Source organism: Rhinolophus sinicus, linkage group LG15, assembly GCF_036562045.2.
Source record: "Rhinolophus sinicus isolate RSC01 linkage group LG15, ASM3656204v1, whole genome shotgun sequence".
In the NCBI taxonomy this organism is placed as follows: Eukaryota; Metazoa; Chordata; class Mammalia; order Chiroptera; family Rhinolophidae; genus Rhinolophus; species Rhinolophus sinicus.
The window spans coordinates 23131903-23149301 of NC_133764.1; the positions used below are offsets into that span (position 1 = coordinate 23131903).

Genomic DNA, 17399 nt, shown 5'->3' on the forward strand with positions numbered 1-17399 from the left:
GGAAGATGGGGTGGGAGGAGGGTGGGCAGGAATCTTTATGTGTCACCATCACAGTGCCTACTGGGGACCTGAGATTCTTTTTCTACCCTATCAGTGATGTGGGATTTTTTTTTTTTTTAAACGTTGCTTTAAATTTTCTTTCCTGAGAATTCAGCGTCCTTGACCTCAACAAATGAACTGAGAACCCTGAACCAGGGGAAATAAACCAAGCAAACTTCTCAGGAATATAAATGCTGCTGAGGCAATGACCCTACTGGCAAGACCCCACACGATGGGCAAGAAAGGCACGGTAAAGGAAATCTATAGATAAATGAGAAAAACAAAAGTTAGATAAGGCAGACTCACTCTGCACTCACACCATCTCTCTCCGCTACAGGCGAGGGCGGTAATGAGGACTTCATCAATAGAGCTGTGGGACAAATTGAGTACACAGACCAGCAGGGCGATATGGATCCCCTGGACCTGAGAATTACTTAATGAACTTACTGGCAAATTACTGGCAATTCTTTTCGAAATGTTATGAAGAGAAAGTTGAAAAAGATGGAAAGAAAATGAGGTAGATACGCTTTAATAATAATAATAAAAAAAAGACCAAAGCAAGCTCAGTTTAATTCCTAGCACAACTGCCAACACACGACAAGCACATACATAAATCTTAAAAGTAAAAACACAAACTCGGATGCGGAAAACAAGGTTCACTGTTTGTATTTGCCCTCGTTAAATGCAAGTACACAGGAGGGCACGAACAGGGTGTCAGCAGAGGGGCAGCCAGCCGCCCTGGCATAAAACCCACTTCTGTACCCGAAGCCTCGGCCTCCTCCTCCTGGGACATCCTCTATTGTACTGTCTGTGGTTTGTTTTGTGCCGAGACATGTGGCTGCCTCATTTGGGAGTCTGGCCCAGGGAGACACGGATGTTGGCATCAACACATTCCATCGACAGAATGACTGCTACGTCCTGGGGAAGGCTCCATGTTTTATGATCAATGTCACATTTAGATTCTTTCTGAGCCTCCAACTCCGCTCCTTTTAGACGAAATGGTAAGAGGTAAAGAGGCAGTCATCTTGGAGAGGTCTTAGCGATGCACATGGAGATGAGGAAAAATCAACCTCTAGAAGGAAACTCGTTTTCTTTCTAAATTGGAGACGTAGAGTCTGCTGCTGAATGGAGTGGAGCTGCCTTTCCCTGTGTTCTGTTGGCTCTCAGGGTTTCCAAATGACGCTCAATCAGCTATCTGGGATGTGACCCCTACACACCAAAACCAGTACAGAGCAACTGGGAGGAAAGCAAACCCACACAAGGCAAGGAAAACCCACCTGAGAGATCCCCAGGATGAAGGCAGAGAGAGCAAGAAGCAGCAAGAGCATGGAAACCAGAGGGGGAGCCGACAGACAGCAAACGAGATGCGATCTAGCAGTGAGAAAAAAGAGATGGGGGCTGGGGAGGGAGACGATGGTGTGTCACTTCCTATTTATCTACCATCTTTCGTGGGAGCATCTCAAGCACATTGCAGGCGGTAGGTAGCTCTTTAATCCTCCCAGAAGAGGATGCTGATTTGAAGGGTTCCCTGGGGAGCAAGAAATAAACCCCAGAATCAGATTCCAGGGCCATCTCCACTCTGCCTCTCAACACCCTTTGTTGCAGATGGCCCACCCTCAGGCAAGTCAGAAGTGAACAAGGGCCCTCAAACAGGCCTCCGTCGTGTGTACTAAGAGCCTTCAAAATATTTGGACTCTTTCACTTGGTTTACTTCTAAAAATAGATGGCAAGGAAAACAATAATTTCAAAAGACAATAAACAAGCTTTATGCCCGAATATTTTCCTGTAACATTATTCATAATAGAAAACAATTTAAATGTTCAACGATGGGAAATTTGGTTACGTGCTGAGGATACGTGCCCCAAATGGAATTATTAGTTAGCAATTAAAATACTTAAATGATACCTGCAAAAACATGAAAATAATCTTTTATTGTACTATTAATATTAAAATGCAGAATTACACTACATGTACCACTAGTTCTCCACTGGTGGAGGGGAAGATGGTAGGCATGGCTACATGGGTATTTTATTCTTATTGTTTTTAAAAGGGTAAGTAAACAATTTCCAACAGCCTAGAAGTAAAACCCAAGTCGTCCGCCCCTACTGCTCCCCGGCCCCTCTGCCAGGCAGAAATGGGGCTCCTGGGCATGACGGCACCTGCACACAGAAGGGGGCTGTGAGTACCAAATGCTCATCACCAGAAGTGGGTATTTCCAGGTGGTGGGATTACAGCCGAGTCTCACTTTTATCTGTTCCTTTGACTTCTCTGGTGTGAACCTGGGTTGGGTGGGCGTTGTGACGAGTTCACTGCCTCATTGTACTGATGAGGTCTTCAAGGTCTGTGGTTTATAAGTGTCGTGCGCTAAGTAGTCAGCTGGGCAAAAAGAAAATAAGCAAACGCCACACAAAAGGGAGGAATGCTTCAGTCAACACTGAAAAAGGGCTCTGGATTGAAACTCTAGATAACAGTTCTCAACTCATTTAAAAATCAGCATTAGCTACCAACATGTAAAGTATTAGTTTTATTAAAATGCAAATCAATCAACTAATCTGTCTTTCTAGTAACAGTTGAATTGCAGTATCCGTGTCAATTAAAATAGTTTCCAATTTATTCTTGGCTGGAAGGAGGACAGTCTTCTGAATTTTAAAACGCTAGCCGCCCTTTACTGGAAATTCTGTCAGTTCTTTCTCATCTCTCCTGATTTTAATTCATTTTAATTAAACAGGTTAGACTCCAAATATTTTCAAGTACCTGTTTAAATTCTTTTCTTCATCAGATAAAGAGTGCCTGTGACAAAGGTTCTCTCTCTTAAGGAAGTGTGGGTTAGCATGAAGCTCACCCGGAAGTGCGACGTGAAAAGGTTAGTCACTTGCTGTTCTAATGTGCAATATGTGGAATCCTCAGGCTAGATGGACAGGATTGGATGTTCTGTATTTTAAAAAGGGATCATTTTGAAGGGAGTGAGTGCAGGGGAACTCTCCTATTTCTGTTGACTGATCTTTTGGGTAACTGGAGACACACTGAAAATTAAACATTTCCCTGACAGTCAAGCCCAAGAGGTAACTACCGAGACAAGAAAAACAAATCACCACGTTCCAAGGTCCAATTAATGTGAGATGGAAAAACCTTCCTCCCCCATTTGCCCCATCCTGAGCTCAGCAGACACACTGATGCTTGTACTAAAGCATGAAGCAGATTACATTCAGGACTCACTTCATTTGGAGCCCAGCCTTCAGGCGTCCTGCAGCAGCCCCCAGACACCAAGTCAATGATACGTGGCATTCCTGAGCACAAAAATCTGTCACTGGGTTTGGACATCTTAAAATGGTATCAAAACCTGACTTTAAAAACAATGACTAGTTGTTAACTACAACGGCACTCAGTGGCCTGGATGCAAAATTTCTTCTCTCATTCGGTAGCTCTGAGTAAAGATTTGGGCAAAGTATCTAGGAGATGGTCAGTCCTCTCCGCTGGTCCGCACACATTACTTATGCAAGATAATCTTCATTGCATATTGACCACAGCAGGCCAATAAATCCCCCTTATGGGGATTTAATTTCCAGCTTTTGACCTTTGGATGAAAAACAAGTGAATCATTTCCTCCTGCTAGATTTACACCAGAGCTAATCTCAATAAAGTGATTTAGGAATGGTGAGAATGGAAAAGGGCTCTGGAAGAACCTTTATGGGTGAAAAGAGGAAACAAAAAAGAAACCAGAGACTTGTATTCAGCAACAAATACACATATACCTCCTGGGCATAGTGTGTAGGATTTGGGGGATTCCCTGCTCCTCGCTAAACATCACCCACCCAGAAAGCAGCAGTTGCCCCAGAATGATTCTTTCCGTGAAGTTTTATGGTGGAAGAGGAGGCTGTTTGGCTAGGAAGAAAATGAAAACTGTCACAACAAACCTGCCACCCTGCTAGAGCCGTACATCAGACTTCACTCCGTGCTGCTTAAGAAATCACACACGGCAGTGCAGTGACAATACTCTTTATTTGTGGTGGTGGAAGGGAGGGGCCCTTTGCACATCGAAGCCCTGGAGACACAGACACTTGATTCCAGGCTTCCTGGGACTTGTAAGGCATGTGTTCTGAACAGCACACCTTCCCAGAGATCTTCCGACTCACTCAACTCCACAGGGCCATGGGTTCCTCTGTCTGCGGCTGGATGAACAGCCAACCTGCCAAGGTGCCACCAGTGGTGCCAAGGTCCTGCCTCCAGGCCTGCAGCAAGCGAGATGGGCGCTGTCAATCCCTGTGGCCTTCGTCGGGAGGATTGAGCTGGCCAAAAAGAGAGCGATACAACTCTGTCCTACAAGACAAACAAAACAAATTGGTTAACACATTGGTTAACTTCTCAAGGTTGAAAAAGAACTAAGAAGCTGGGAAATACCCCAATCTGTCTGTTCAGTTAAAAACACAGCCGTGTAATTAAAAATGCATCCCACAGCCCTTATTCACAAATACAAAGGAAAGAAGAAACCTGGAGGAAGCCAATCAAATAGTAAAATATGTAAATAGCCCAGTGTGGCTGGGTACCCTGTCTGCAGGGAATGAGTTTTCTGTAAGTTTGCCCTTTACAGACAGGCTCTTCAAGGAAGAAAACAAGATTGAATATTTTAATAGGATGTATGAGACTGCCATGCGATGAGGAGGATTCAATCAGACATGGGATGTAGGGGGATATAATTTAGTTTTCATACATTTTCTTGGACTTGGCAGTACTTGAAAAACAATGAAAATGACCCAGCAACAAGATTCCAATTACTACCACACGTGCAGCTACTCAGTAGCAGAACGAAGGTTCTTCCTCACTCCCCTGGCCCTTTTTCTCTATTCTCAATCTAATAGATAATTTGATTGGCTAATTTATTATTTCTAAAGTTGGGGTTTGACGGTAAAAGGAAAAACACAACATGCTATGCTCTTGGATCCTTGAAAACAAAGTAAACAAACTGCTAACCCGTTTTTACTATCAAATGCCACTGTCATGCAGGGACTCAGCTCCCGCTCCCTGCACAAGAACGCAGGACATGGTGAGGCCAAAAAGGAACACCAATGGAGCCATGGGTAGGGGAGTCATACCACTATATTATAGAAGGCAGCTGGTCGAGACACAAAAGCAAACATCCGCCAGTAACCCAGCGAGGGGTCCTCCCGCACCCCAGTCTCGCTGGCAGCCAGGTGAGACGCACGAAGTAGGATCCACACGATCCGCAATCCGCCACCCGTGTTTGCTAACCCCACTTGCTGGCCGCAATCCGCCGTCTGCTTCTCTGCCAACCAACCCCCTAACGTAGCCACGGCAGTCACATTGGTGGCTAATGGCTAACCGGTAACAGCTGATGGCCACCCAGCCACAGCAGATGGTCATCTGACTACAGATGATGGCCATCTAATAATCGAGCCAGGACCTTTCCACGGGAGGACGAGAGTCTGGAAACTGCTCTCTGGGGCTCTGTCCCCACAGCCACATACACACAGCTACCTGGCCAGTCAGTCACCCGTAAAGGCTTGGAAAAATCTAAAGAAGGTGTGTGTGTGGGGTATCGCGTCTACCACTGTGACAGAAGCTCCAGAAAACATTCCTCCGTGGGTAGAGAGCAGATTCTCTAGCAGAGAGATGAGGGTCCAAGCAGGTCAAAAGCACTAGGGAGGTGGCCCGGGGAGGACACTCAGCCAGCTGAAGCGGGTGATGCACGGCTGCAGTCAGCATGGACGTCAGCCCCTAAGCCTCGGGGTCTGGCCCAGCCAAGGCCACGGGCAGTGAGTAAACAACCCCAGAAGAAAGCTGTGCTGCTGTGTTTTATAGATTCAGGATCTAACCATAAAATATAGCCTGTCGTTCTTGTTAAGAAAACAGGCTTTTAAAAGTGCTCTCATTATCTGAGCATCATCACCAGCAAATCTGACTTTCAAAATAAAACAACAACAACAACAAAAACCCTACCCTTCAAACAGCTATTTTGGTTTAGCAAGACTTTAACACAAAAATTTAACAGCCTATTATTGAAGTCACCCCCTTAGAGGGTAGAAATGGAGGTACTGTAATCAGAAACTCCAGCAATAGGAATAGCATATTAAAACTTTTAAAAAAGGGAAAAATCTTAAAGAAGAAACTGCAGAAACCAAGAATATAAACTAACTATATCATTTTGGGGACCACAGGGCAGACAGGGAAAGCACAGGCCAGAAAACAGTGGGTCTCCAATATATCACAGGAATTTTATCGCAAGAATTCGCCGTGAGGCACCCTGACCCTGAACTACTAAGTAGTCCCTAGGCCTCCAGACAAAGGAAGCAGGTTCACCCTGCAGTTCCCAGTCTCTTTTGTTCCTCTGCTACTTTCCAGGGCCTGACTCACCGTCCGCCATCCCCTAGGCAGCCAGAGCCAATGCACAAAGGTGGATGGCAGCTTCATACCAAATGCAGCGTGGCAGGCAGCCTCCCTTCCAGTGGCTTCCCAATCAGCAGCTCCATAGCATAAGCAATGGCAGGGCCCACCCAGGCTTCACTTTATTACGCTATGTATGGCCTGCCTACCTGCCAGGAAGTACAAGTCCCTGAAGCCATTTAAACAAACAAATTCAATGGCATTCCGGGAGAGTGGCCATGACAAAAAGGATGGTGCGACTTTAAGACCCAGCATCCGATGGAGGAGACGCAGAGGCGCAGGCTATTTAGCCCTCTGCAATCATACCCCATCCGCCCTCTCCTCGCCTGCTTGCATCAGACCCCACCATTACCACCGAGCAAATGCTTCCACTCGGCGCCGAAATAGCAGAGACGCCTGGGCCAAGGCAGCAGTTACTGTCCGCAGCAGGGTTCACATGTCAGGAGCAGAGAGTGAAATGCTGAAACCCATGTTTTGATAGAACATCATTTCACACTCAGGTGGGCAAAGCTGACAAACATATGCAGCTGTTCATGGCAATGGAACTTGGAAAGCTAAGTGGTCTGGGTTCTTAAAATATTTTTACGGAGGGAGGGAGGGAGGGAGGGAGAGAGAGAGAGAGAGAGAGAGAGAGAGAGAGAGAGAGAGAGAGAGAGAGAGAGAATGAATAAGGGATTATTCCAATCTAAAAATCCCCAAGTAATTTCAGCTCTATGCCTTCCTCACCCAGTACCACCAATCAGGGACTGTGCCTTCAAAACACGTCAAGCTTCCCCGCTCCTCCAGGACTCCACCATTTCAGATCTCACCATCTCTTGCCAACAATATGGCGAGAACCTCCTAACCAACTTTTCTGCTCCCTTCTTCTCTTCCTCCTCTCTCCAGTTCCCTCAGCCCAGATCCGACACTAAAGATGGACAAAAGGGCCCTTGAGAAGAGGAGCACCACCAGGAGGAAGGCCCCCAGACTCCAACTGCTCAGTGCGGCCCCAGCCCTTCCCGTTCCCTGCGGAGGCTCCGTGCTAGATGGACCTCCCACCGGCTGACCACCCTCCGGGGACAGAGCTGGGCAAAACCTGGACCCCTGAGGGTGGAATCTGGGGTCCCGGGCCTTGAACTCCTCTGCACACCCCCCTGACAGGATCTGACAAAATCACACAGCCCCCTCACACATTTTTAAGTTGACATAAAATTTTTCTCTATAAGTTCAATAGTCACAAAGGATATAATTACCAAAATGTGAATACTAACTTTTCAAATAAAACTCTTACATCCCTTTTGTAATACACCCAATGGAATCTATACGCCATATTGATTTGATGCCCATCATCACTCATTTAAATCACACATAAACAACCTCTTTAACTTGGAAATTGTACAGCATCTTTTTCTTTTTAAACGTGTATTTCCATTTGACTTTCCCCTAGAGATTTTTGTCCTAATATAATTGTTTTATGCTTGAAAGTCTTTTATTGATCACCCTATCATACTTCTTGGCCACAAAAATAAGTATGTAAATTGAAACACTTTTTGAAATTTAAAAGTTGAAATAAAAATATTTTAATTTCTTGAGACAGTAAGGCTCTAAGTAATTAAAAAGAATTACTTCTGGATTGTGTTATTGTTACAATTATTATTAGGATACAATCATGTCTATAATAACAACATAATAAAATATATTATAATTTTGGTAAAAATTCAATATACATAAATATGTAAAACATTACTGGAAATGCATCTCTTGATGATATGGATGAGGCTTCTCCCCAACCCCCATTCGTTCCTGTGTCCGTGGATGAATATTATCTATTGCTAGAAAGAAAGAAGGGTCAGCAGTGATTCGATTCCTGGTTTTGTTTTCTGTAGAGATAAGTGCTGAGAAACCCTGTCACATAAACTAGTAGATGGGAATGGGAGAATTGTTATGGCGATGTCACTTAATTCTTTTAATTCTTTCTGAATTACGTGCCAAAAAAAAAAATCAAATAGTGATTTACCACCAAAAATTAGTTTTAATGATCTACCAGCTGACAACTCAATTAGGTTCTCCTGCAATTTTGTTGAAAATAAAGGCCTGGAAACCACGGGACCTGCAGGGACTTGTTACCAGCCCCTTCAGTCACCACTGTTCTCAATCAGTGAACCAAGATTCTGACCCGTCCTTCTGTGTGGCACCTCCAGGGCAGTGTCCCAGGTCAGAGCAAGGAGGGGCTCAAGGGGAGCTTTGTGTTAGGTGGGCAGAGGACAGTTGTGACAGGTGACGTAAAAAGAGAACTGCAGCTCCAGCGCAGGCACCCTGGCAGAGAGATCCACTCCAGGAACGAGCATGCGTCTGGATTCCTGAAAACTCTGTGTCTATGTGCACAGCCCAGGATGAAGGGTGCACTGAGTGGAGGGTGCACTGAGCTTTGTCCCAAGCCCAGACAGGTGCTAGATCTGGGGCCATTACGCAGAGAAAGGTAAAGGCATCTTGAAGAGAAACAGGATGCGTCCGAATCCCTTGCCCCTTGCCTCATCCCAAGGAAAACAAAACGAAAAATAAAACGAGGTACCAAAAAGCCACTAGGGGACAGAGGGTCAGACTGCCTTCTGCCGAGCAGACTATGTTCCCCTGCAGCATCTTTCCTGACCGGGATTTAGCCATGCAGAGAAGCTAAACTATCAATCCTTCAGGTTAACCTTGTCTACGTCTGATTCTCCGGGGTAAATGTATAGTTTAATACTTGAGGTCCCCTTAAGGCTATACATAATGAACTTGGATTTTTTTTTTTTTAATACATAATTCTGGCTCCCTATCACATTAAGAAACAAGATTTGAATCACTGAGCTGAAATGCCTTCCCCTCTATGTTATCCCTCCCCCCACACTCTCGGCCCCAGTGGCCAGTGGGAATGTCCATAGCAGAAAAGGTATTAATGTGGGTATCATGCAGAATAACCTACAGAGTAATTAACAGGACTTGGACCTAAGGTAGAAGGTCGATAGCAGGGGCTCTTCCTTGAATTAAAATTTAACTTACCCTTTATTGCAACCTACAAAAGCAAGTAATGAGCACTAACATTTTTATTTCTTTTAAACTGTCATTTAGGCTGTAGAGGGGATAATTACCTATCTCTAGTGTAGTAAGGTTTTATAACCCTTAGTGAGGCATTTTCTAATTTAATATTTTTACTATATTATCATAAAACCTGTTTCTGGGGGAAAAAAATGATCATGGATTAGCAGCCATTTTCCATAAAGACAGTGTGTGTGTGTGTGTGTGTGTGTGTGTGTGTGTGTGTGTGTGTGTGTGTTAGGATTCGGCTTATTTATTATGTGATTCTTCTGAAGAGACTTCAAGTACGTGCAGTCTAGCTGGCTGTGAAACGCCGTCACTTCAGTTCGCAGGTATGGTTTTAAACAGTCCTAAATGAAATGGGGGTGCATGTGTACAATAATGCAGCCCCCAGAGGTGTGCACCCCAATAGATTCCCTTCAGCTCCACTGAATGCAACCAGACTAGTATGTTTCACGTTGTTGCTTGGGCAAACAGTACAAAGGAGCATATTAAACGTGCAGATGATGTGTGTGGGGCTTTCGATTTGCTAGGTCAGTAGCTTGCAGCACATGGGACACAGAGGGAATGGGGGCGGCCACACTCCAGAACACGGCACTCCCCCTTCTCTGGCCCGGAAACCCCCAGGCCTCTAAGACATCCCTGAGCTACGCCTGCCTGTCCCTGTGGCCAAAGGCAGGCGAACGCGGCAAGTAGCAATGCTCCCTAAGGAAACCCGTACAGCCTCCACAAGTGCACTGTATTCCCCAAGCAAGTATTACATGCCGGAGTTCTGAGCAGTCCTCCAAACGTGCCAGCAGAGACAACATCACTGTTTTCCTGATTAAAAATAGACACATAATTTGCCCTTGATTAATTTGAAATTGTTCACTTGTTACTTCAATTGGGGGGGGGGGTCGTCACCCTAAATATATAAGGCACATCCCAGAATACACCCTGGCCCTTCCTTCTGTCTAATCCTCTCCCTCTCTTCCTACCCGAGGACCTTGTGCTGCACACAAAAGTGATGCAGCATTTGTTTCTGCTTAATTTAATCCCTTAAATATATATTCACAAATCAAAGGACAATGAAACACACAAAGGGAATGTGAGACTACGGGTTCCCATTCCAACACTGCTCCCATCTAGAAGAATCTTGATCAAATCCGAATCCTTTATGTGTCAGTGTAGACACAGCCGGAACAAAAACTCACACTGACCAGCATGTCACTGATGGCAGGTGTGCTTCTGAAAATTCCTGGTGATGTTACTGATGTGTGCCTTTTTTCACACGTTTGTGTTTTGAAAACACGCGCTTATTAGTGCTGTGGAAGCTTATAAACATGCATCCCAAAGGTATGTAGGGTCTCGGGCCTCCGAGTATAACACAAAGGTGTAATAAAATCATGGAGTCTATTTGAATGCCTATTTGAACTTTGTTCGAGTTTCGCGGTGCATTACCGAGATGTGATGCGTGCTTACTTCTCTTACCTAGCACTTATGAATGATACAGCAGAAGCTGAGTTGGGAAGGTGAATGTATCCAGTAAATCGTCTAGGACCACCCGCTCCGTTCCCAGAGACAGGTGAACGTCCTTCCTCACACTGACGCCAACTCTGCCCCTCTGTGACCCTGCCCACGGGGCCTGTCCTCACAGAGCCAGGACAGGAACAAACTGACTGCTTTTTCTGGTGGCAGCACTTCAAGTATTTGATGTCTTCCCCTAACTAAATCTGCTCTTTTCTAGGTGAAAAGAAACAGTTCCTCCATTCCTGCTATGACAAAGCTGGAGTTCTCTTGCTATCCTGACTGAACTCCTCTGAGCCCCCGTTTGCCAAAGAAAGGACACAAGGCCCCCAACATCCCCTGAGCCAATCCCGACGTGTCTGGTGCAGCCTAGTCAGCCCAAGGCGGGCAGAGCGGGGCTCTACTGCCTCCTATGTTCTCAACACACACTTCTGGCTTTGCAGAACTTCCACTCTCTTCTCATCTGTCTACCAATACACCCAGCATTCCAAACATCAGCTGAAAAAGACATCTTGCCAATTATCACTTGGTACATGCCAATGACGCCAAACCAAGGGGTCCTCCCAACCCCAAGTATCTGAATGCTTTATGGTCTGCTCCCCAAACCACCAGACAAAATGGCATCTTACTTTAATCTTTCGTTCCTTCTCCTTCCTCTGATCCAATCCATTCTACTCTGTATCAGGAACTCTACAGGTGAGAGGAAGGTGTTTGAGAAATGTTTTTATGACCTAAAGAGGGAAATATGTTGCTCCAAATGGCGAGCAATCGCCCTGTGCTCCTTGGGGGCCGTGTGGGAGAGGGTAAACCGATGCACGCCACAGGAACGGGACCAAAGGTAAATGACACACAACTGGAACTTCGTCTCTCAGGAAGACTGGATTGTTAGAAAGGCAGTGCAAGTGAAGAGACAGATGTAGTGTAGCTCTTATAGAAAGACAGTGTCATTAGTCAGAATGACTAACAAAAATTATGAGAAGAAAACTTAGAATTCCTGAATGCAGCTGAAAGGTCAGCATTTAACTCTCCTTCACTCTCCTCCCAACTTCCCCCAGCCACAAAAAGTGGCTCACAGGCTTCTTTCCTGAAATCTCATCACAATTCCATACCAAAAAAACAAAGAAATGAGCTGAGAAGAAAAGAAAGCACCATCTCTTACTTAGGGTTTATTTCTTAACAGGATCAAGTTAGCAAAGTAACAGACAGTGGCTCAGAGAATGCCCTCATCTATCACTAATTACCTAAATCCGGATATAAGGCAAATCTCCAGACACTGGCTGAACTCTTCAGAAGCTCCGAAACAGCCAAACCGTAGTTGTCCAAATCCGCCACAAGGTGGCAGTACACGACGCACTTCTAAGCAGCCAGGCGACTGGCGTGGCTGCCAGCAAACTGTGCCCATAAATTACCTACTGTGTCTGCTCTCATCACCATCCTCCCCAGTGCTTGAAGGAGACCCTAGAAGGTCTGTTTCAATTCGCTCTTTTGGTCAGGTCAGAACTAGGTCCTTCAAACCTCTGCAAATGCTTTTAGCCCCACAGCTTTAAATTACAGACGGTGACATGTGGCCTCTGGCCTGTCTCCTAAAGATCAGACAGACTAAAGATTTATAAATGTTCAAAGAAGCAGGTTCAGGCCCTAAACAAAAGAAATGAAAGGCTGGGGGAAGGAAGTAGAAGGGAAAGGGGTAGAGAGGTGAGGAGGGAAGGAGAGGTAAAATTTGTAAGGTTTTCTCCTCACTATGCTCCCTCTTGATTCCCAGGTCAGTTACAAATTCACTCACTTGAACAAAGGAAGAAAAATACTTGAAACTTCCATCATCCCTACCAATAGTTTCAAGTCTTTCAAATTCTTTTAAAGAAAAATAATTTACCTTGGTGGACTTGCAAAAAAGGGGGTAGACAGGAGCACTCTTTAGACAAAGGGGACGTCACCTCCTCTCCTGTGCATTAATATTCCATATTCCCGGGATGATTTCCACTTTCACAGTTTGACTGTTTTATAACAGATTTGATGCGAGAGAAGATAAATGGCCTCACAACGGAAAGACGACAAATCATCTCACCGCTTTTAGCAGGGTTTTCTCTTTATTTTTATTTATTTTTATTCTGTAGCTGGGCTGCAGAGCTCTCTGCCTTGCTGGAGATGTTTAATATTAACGTCAAGCCACCACGATCCTGGCAATAGAGTTGGCCGGTGTTGTGTTTACGGTTTTGTGACTGCTGGCTTCAGGAAGATGAAGCTCCTTGTTCAAACAGCAGCCCCTCTAACAGCTCCTGTTAAAAGCCAGGGGACGCTTCACTGCTTGGACGTGAATCACTTCCTCCAACCGCAGGGAGGTGAGACTGACATTCGAGTTACATTTGTATCCCTATCAGGACTGCTGCCCAACGACCCAAGGCCTGGGGGGCAGCGTGTGATGCATCTCTCAGCTCCAGTTTAACTTCTACTTTAAGGGGGTCCAAACACAGAAATTAGGGAAGGTATTTATTGTCAACCCCCAGAGTGCCAACAAGGCATTCTTTTACTTCTGGTAATAAGTGGGAGGACTTATTTTACTTGAAAACCCAGCACCAATCCAAACATAAAAGAAGCAAGCACTGAGCAAACACACGCAAGGCAGCACCTCTGCAATGCTATGTCACAGGCTGCGCTTGGCTCGCGTGATGCACAGATACCACTGGACCCTTGCAGCAAGAGCTTCTAACTGCTGACCAGCCCACTGCCCCGGCACTCTCCGCCCTCGGGTGCAATGGTCCCGAGTGGTCCTGCTCGCCTCCTCCTCCTTCTTTGTCTTTATCTTGCTCCTGGCCAGGCGCACAGGCCTTCTCCTAGGTTCTATTCTCGCCCACCCACCCGCACCCCTTCTCTCTCCACACGCTGCGCTGCCCTGGAATCGCATCCATGCTCTCAGCTCTAACAGTCTCGTGTAACAACTGCCCACAGTCAGCTCCCATCTCCTCACCTACACACTGCATTTGACTGAGAATCACACTGAATGCACCCCGCCCCCACCCTGTGAGGCCACTCTGTCACCTGAACTATCATTTCTGTTAATTATGGCAGCAAATTCTTTCTTATTCGTATCTCACACGTAACTGTTCCATGGCAGGAAGCTATAAAGAGTTACGGGTACCAATACCACATTTTCTGACTAAAAAATAAAATTTACCCTAAAACAGGGCTCTTGTTTAGAGTTTAGTTATATTAATTGATAAAATGCAAACTGATGCCCTTCATCTGTCAATCTTTATGGGTTTTAACACCATCCTTCAAAGAACTTCCTCCTGTCCTCTGCAAATCAGAGAAATTTGGAAAAAGGCAAGGTCTGTCCCAGACACGTGCCGGGTTCACTTTCCTGGGGAGTACTGACCAGGTCTCAGCTTCTGGGTATCTGCAACAGGGCCACCTGTCCCCCACTCAATTCACCAACCAGTCACTTAAGTCAGCAATTTGATGACCTCGGCCAGTTATGTGATTGGCTTTAAAAAGCCTGACTGCTAAGTGCAAAATGAGGAGTTTGCATTTCTGCCCCTGAAAGCTGGTGAATCTGTTTTGCTACATAGCGGTGCCTCCCCTGCAGGATCGAGAGGTGGACGAGGAGGCGGAATGCTGCCAAGCGCGTGTAGGAGAAAATGTGTATTGATTTCTTCTTTCTTATAAAGGAGCACAAAGCATTGAAGAACAATTGCTCGTCTTTGCAGCATTTCACATTCCACACGAGACAAAAGGCCCAACCCCCACCAGCCTCTGAGAAGCAGGAAGGGGAACCGCATGGAGCAGCATCTCCTGGGTGCCAGTGGCCACCATGCTGTCCAGGCCCACTGCTGGGTCTCCAAACACCCTGGGCCACCAACACCTCCCCTGCCTCTGATCAAGTACTTTCCCTCTCTGGGCTGATGTTTCCTCATCTATATTGGAGAAGAAAGAAGAAAGAGACTTCGGTCTTAACTTACCTTTAAGTGGAAGTACCCAGAGGGTAAAGGAGTTAATGTTTATAAAGTGTTCTGCTTTCCAGAGGAAAACAATGGATAAGACACTAGGTGTGGTTATGGCTCATTCAAGACCTCATTTCCAGGGTAGTTAGTAATTGCTTCCCATTACAAATGCTGGCTTCCTAGCTCCCTGAAATCAAAGTACAATGATGCAGTGCCCTTTATTTAAATAGTTTTTGGTTTGACACTTAATACTAACACTAAAAATAACAAAAGGTAACCAGGGACTATTATGCCTTGTTAATAATGCACATACAGAATCCATTCCAGAACTGTTTTCTTCTCAAACCGAACAAATCCTGATAGCAGACCAAAAACTGACCTAAAGTTATAACTGTTCATCACAGGGCCCTGTCTGTATTCTCCATGTTTCCACAATAACCAATAATTTGTAGGAGGCCCGCCAGAAACCAAACCCAGTATAGGTATCACAGCCAAGAGGAACAGGAGAAAACCTATGGTGTAATATAAAGTTTATGTGTCCTCTCTTAGAAGTGATGGAACAATAAGAGCGTTCTTGAAAGATCTTTTCCCAATGTTCATCCTAAATAAAAATGACCTCCAAAAGTCTCTAGGTAAAGGGTTGGGAATGTGAAGTCCCAAATCTGGACTCCTCATTTCCGGGGCTTTTCCAAGATGGCATGAGTGAAGCTATGGAGCTAGCCCTCAAGCAGAGCAATGTTCTAACAGGGAGGCATAACCCACAGATAATTAGGATACAACCCGGTGGTGAACGCTACATGTAGCATGGATATGTACAAAGTGCTGGGGGAGCAGAGGAAAGTGTGTTACAGGAGCTAGATGATTTAGAGAGAGTTCAGTAAAAGAGGCAAGAAACCGTTGTTCATCCATCTGTTTGCAAAAATAATCTTACCAATAAATTGTAAAGAGACTTATAAGCTGAAGGCCTGTAAAGACATTTCACACAGGAGACCTACAGCCAACATTTTTTAGGTTTGTACAAAAATGGACATGTCTGTGTTACAGGCACAAGGACGGTGACATAATACAGACACACGTGAAAACATAAATTTTATTTATTGAAATAATTATCTGTACAGATGAATTTACAGCAGTCCTTCTCAGAAACAAAAAATTAAAAACATTTCATTCTCAAGAATCTAATGAGCAAGAAAGACTAGTTTCACTTTATAAAGAAGGAAACTGAGGCACACAGAGACGACTTCTTCAGGGTCACACAGCACATGAGTGCCAGGGTGTATGTAACATGTTTTCAAAATCCTGAATCAGTTCTCTAGCTTAGGGCAGTTTGACAGCAACTGGGAAAGGACCTTAATTTTTTTTTTTTAAACAAATAATACTTGTGCAAGAAAAATGCTATACAATAAGGCAAGATACAGTTTAATCGTAACAGAGGCATCCTTCATTTTACTGCACGTCACTTAATTGTGCTTTCCGGGTATTGTACTTTTACAAACTGAAGGCAAGACCCTCCACCAGCAAAAAGATTATGACTCACTTTATTGTGATACACGCTTTACTGTGGTGTTCTGGGATCGAACCTGCAATATCTCCAAGATGTACCTATATATTAATCCAAATATATGAACATAAAACCTTGATATCAAATTCAAGATTTCAGTAAACATGCATTCTCCTTTACTTGTAAGTTAAGCATTCTTAGCAAGAAAGAAAAAAACCCTAATAGGTGCTTTTGTGAACTGTAATAAATACTGTTAGAGAGGAACAAACAAAATCGAGGTTCAAGGAAGAAAGAGCACCCCCTCAGTGGCGGGTGGGGAATCCTAAAAGCCTCCCTGGAAAGGCTGGTGTTGGCCAAGGACTGTGAACATTGCAACAGGGACAGAGGTGGGGTCAGGGTCAGGAGAGGCGCCGGTTAAGTGAGCAGCATTGAGACCCAAGAGGGGTGAGTATGGAGCGTGTTCTTGGGATTGCACAAAGGGTATGCATACCGACGAGGTGACGAAGAGAGAAAGGTAGAAAGGGGACAAATCACTGCAGGCCTTGAGTGGCAGGCTCAAGAGTATGGCTTTTATTCAGACAACGAGGAGTAGCAGGTTTTAGTGATATTTTAGGAAGGTTTAATCTAGCAAAGATACACAGAACTGATTAGATCAAACTGGTGGTTAAGAGGCAACAATGCATGTGGGAAGTAAAAAAGATCTGGACTCAAAAAAGAGGCAGCAAAAATGGACAGTAGAGACCATTGAAAAATACATTAAAATAAAGTTCCAAACAGATTAAAAGTAAGATAAGAAATCAGACAAAACTTAGAGAAAATGTAGGTGAGTAGTAACTAACTGATCCTGGGATACAGGAGGGATTGCTTAAACCTAAGAGCAATGAAAAATATCCATAAGAAAAGGGTTTTATACGTTTGATTACGTAAAAAAGTAAAAGTTATATCTGACCAATAAAAATCAC

At 44.8% G+C, this 17399-nt stretch overlaps 1 protein-coding gene across 1 annotated transcript in view; it reads right to left on the reverse strand.

Moving 5' to 3' along the window:
- Positions 1-4019: 4019 nt before the first annotated feature.
- The window catches only part of AATF (apoptosis antagonizing transcription factor), a 96212-nt gene continuing 82832 nt past the window's right edge, over positions 4020-17399 (reverse strand). The window contains exon 12 of the mRNA XM_019732616.2: positions 4020-4356. Coding sequence (XP_019588175.2) covers positions 4293-4356 — 64 coding nt within the window. The 3' untranslated portion in view covers positions 4020-4292. The remainder of the gene's footprint in view (positions 4357-17399) is intronic.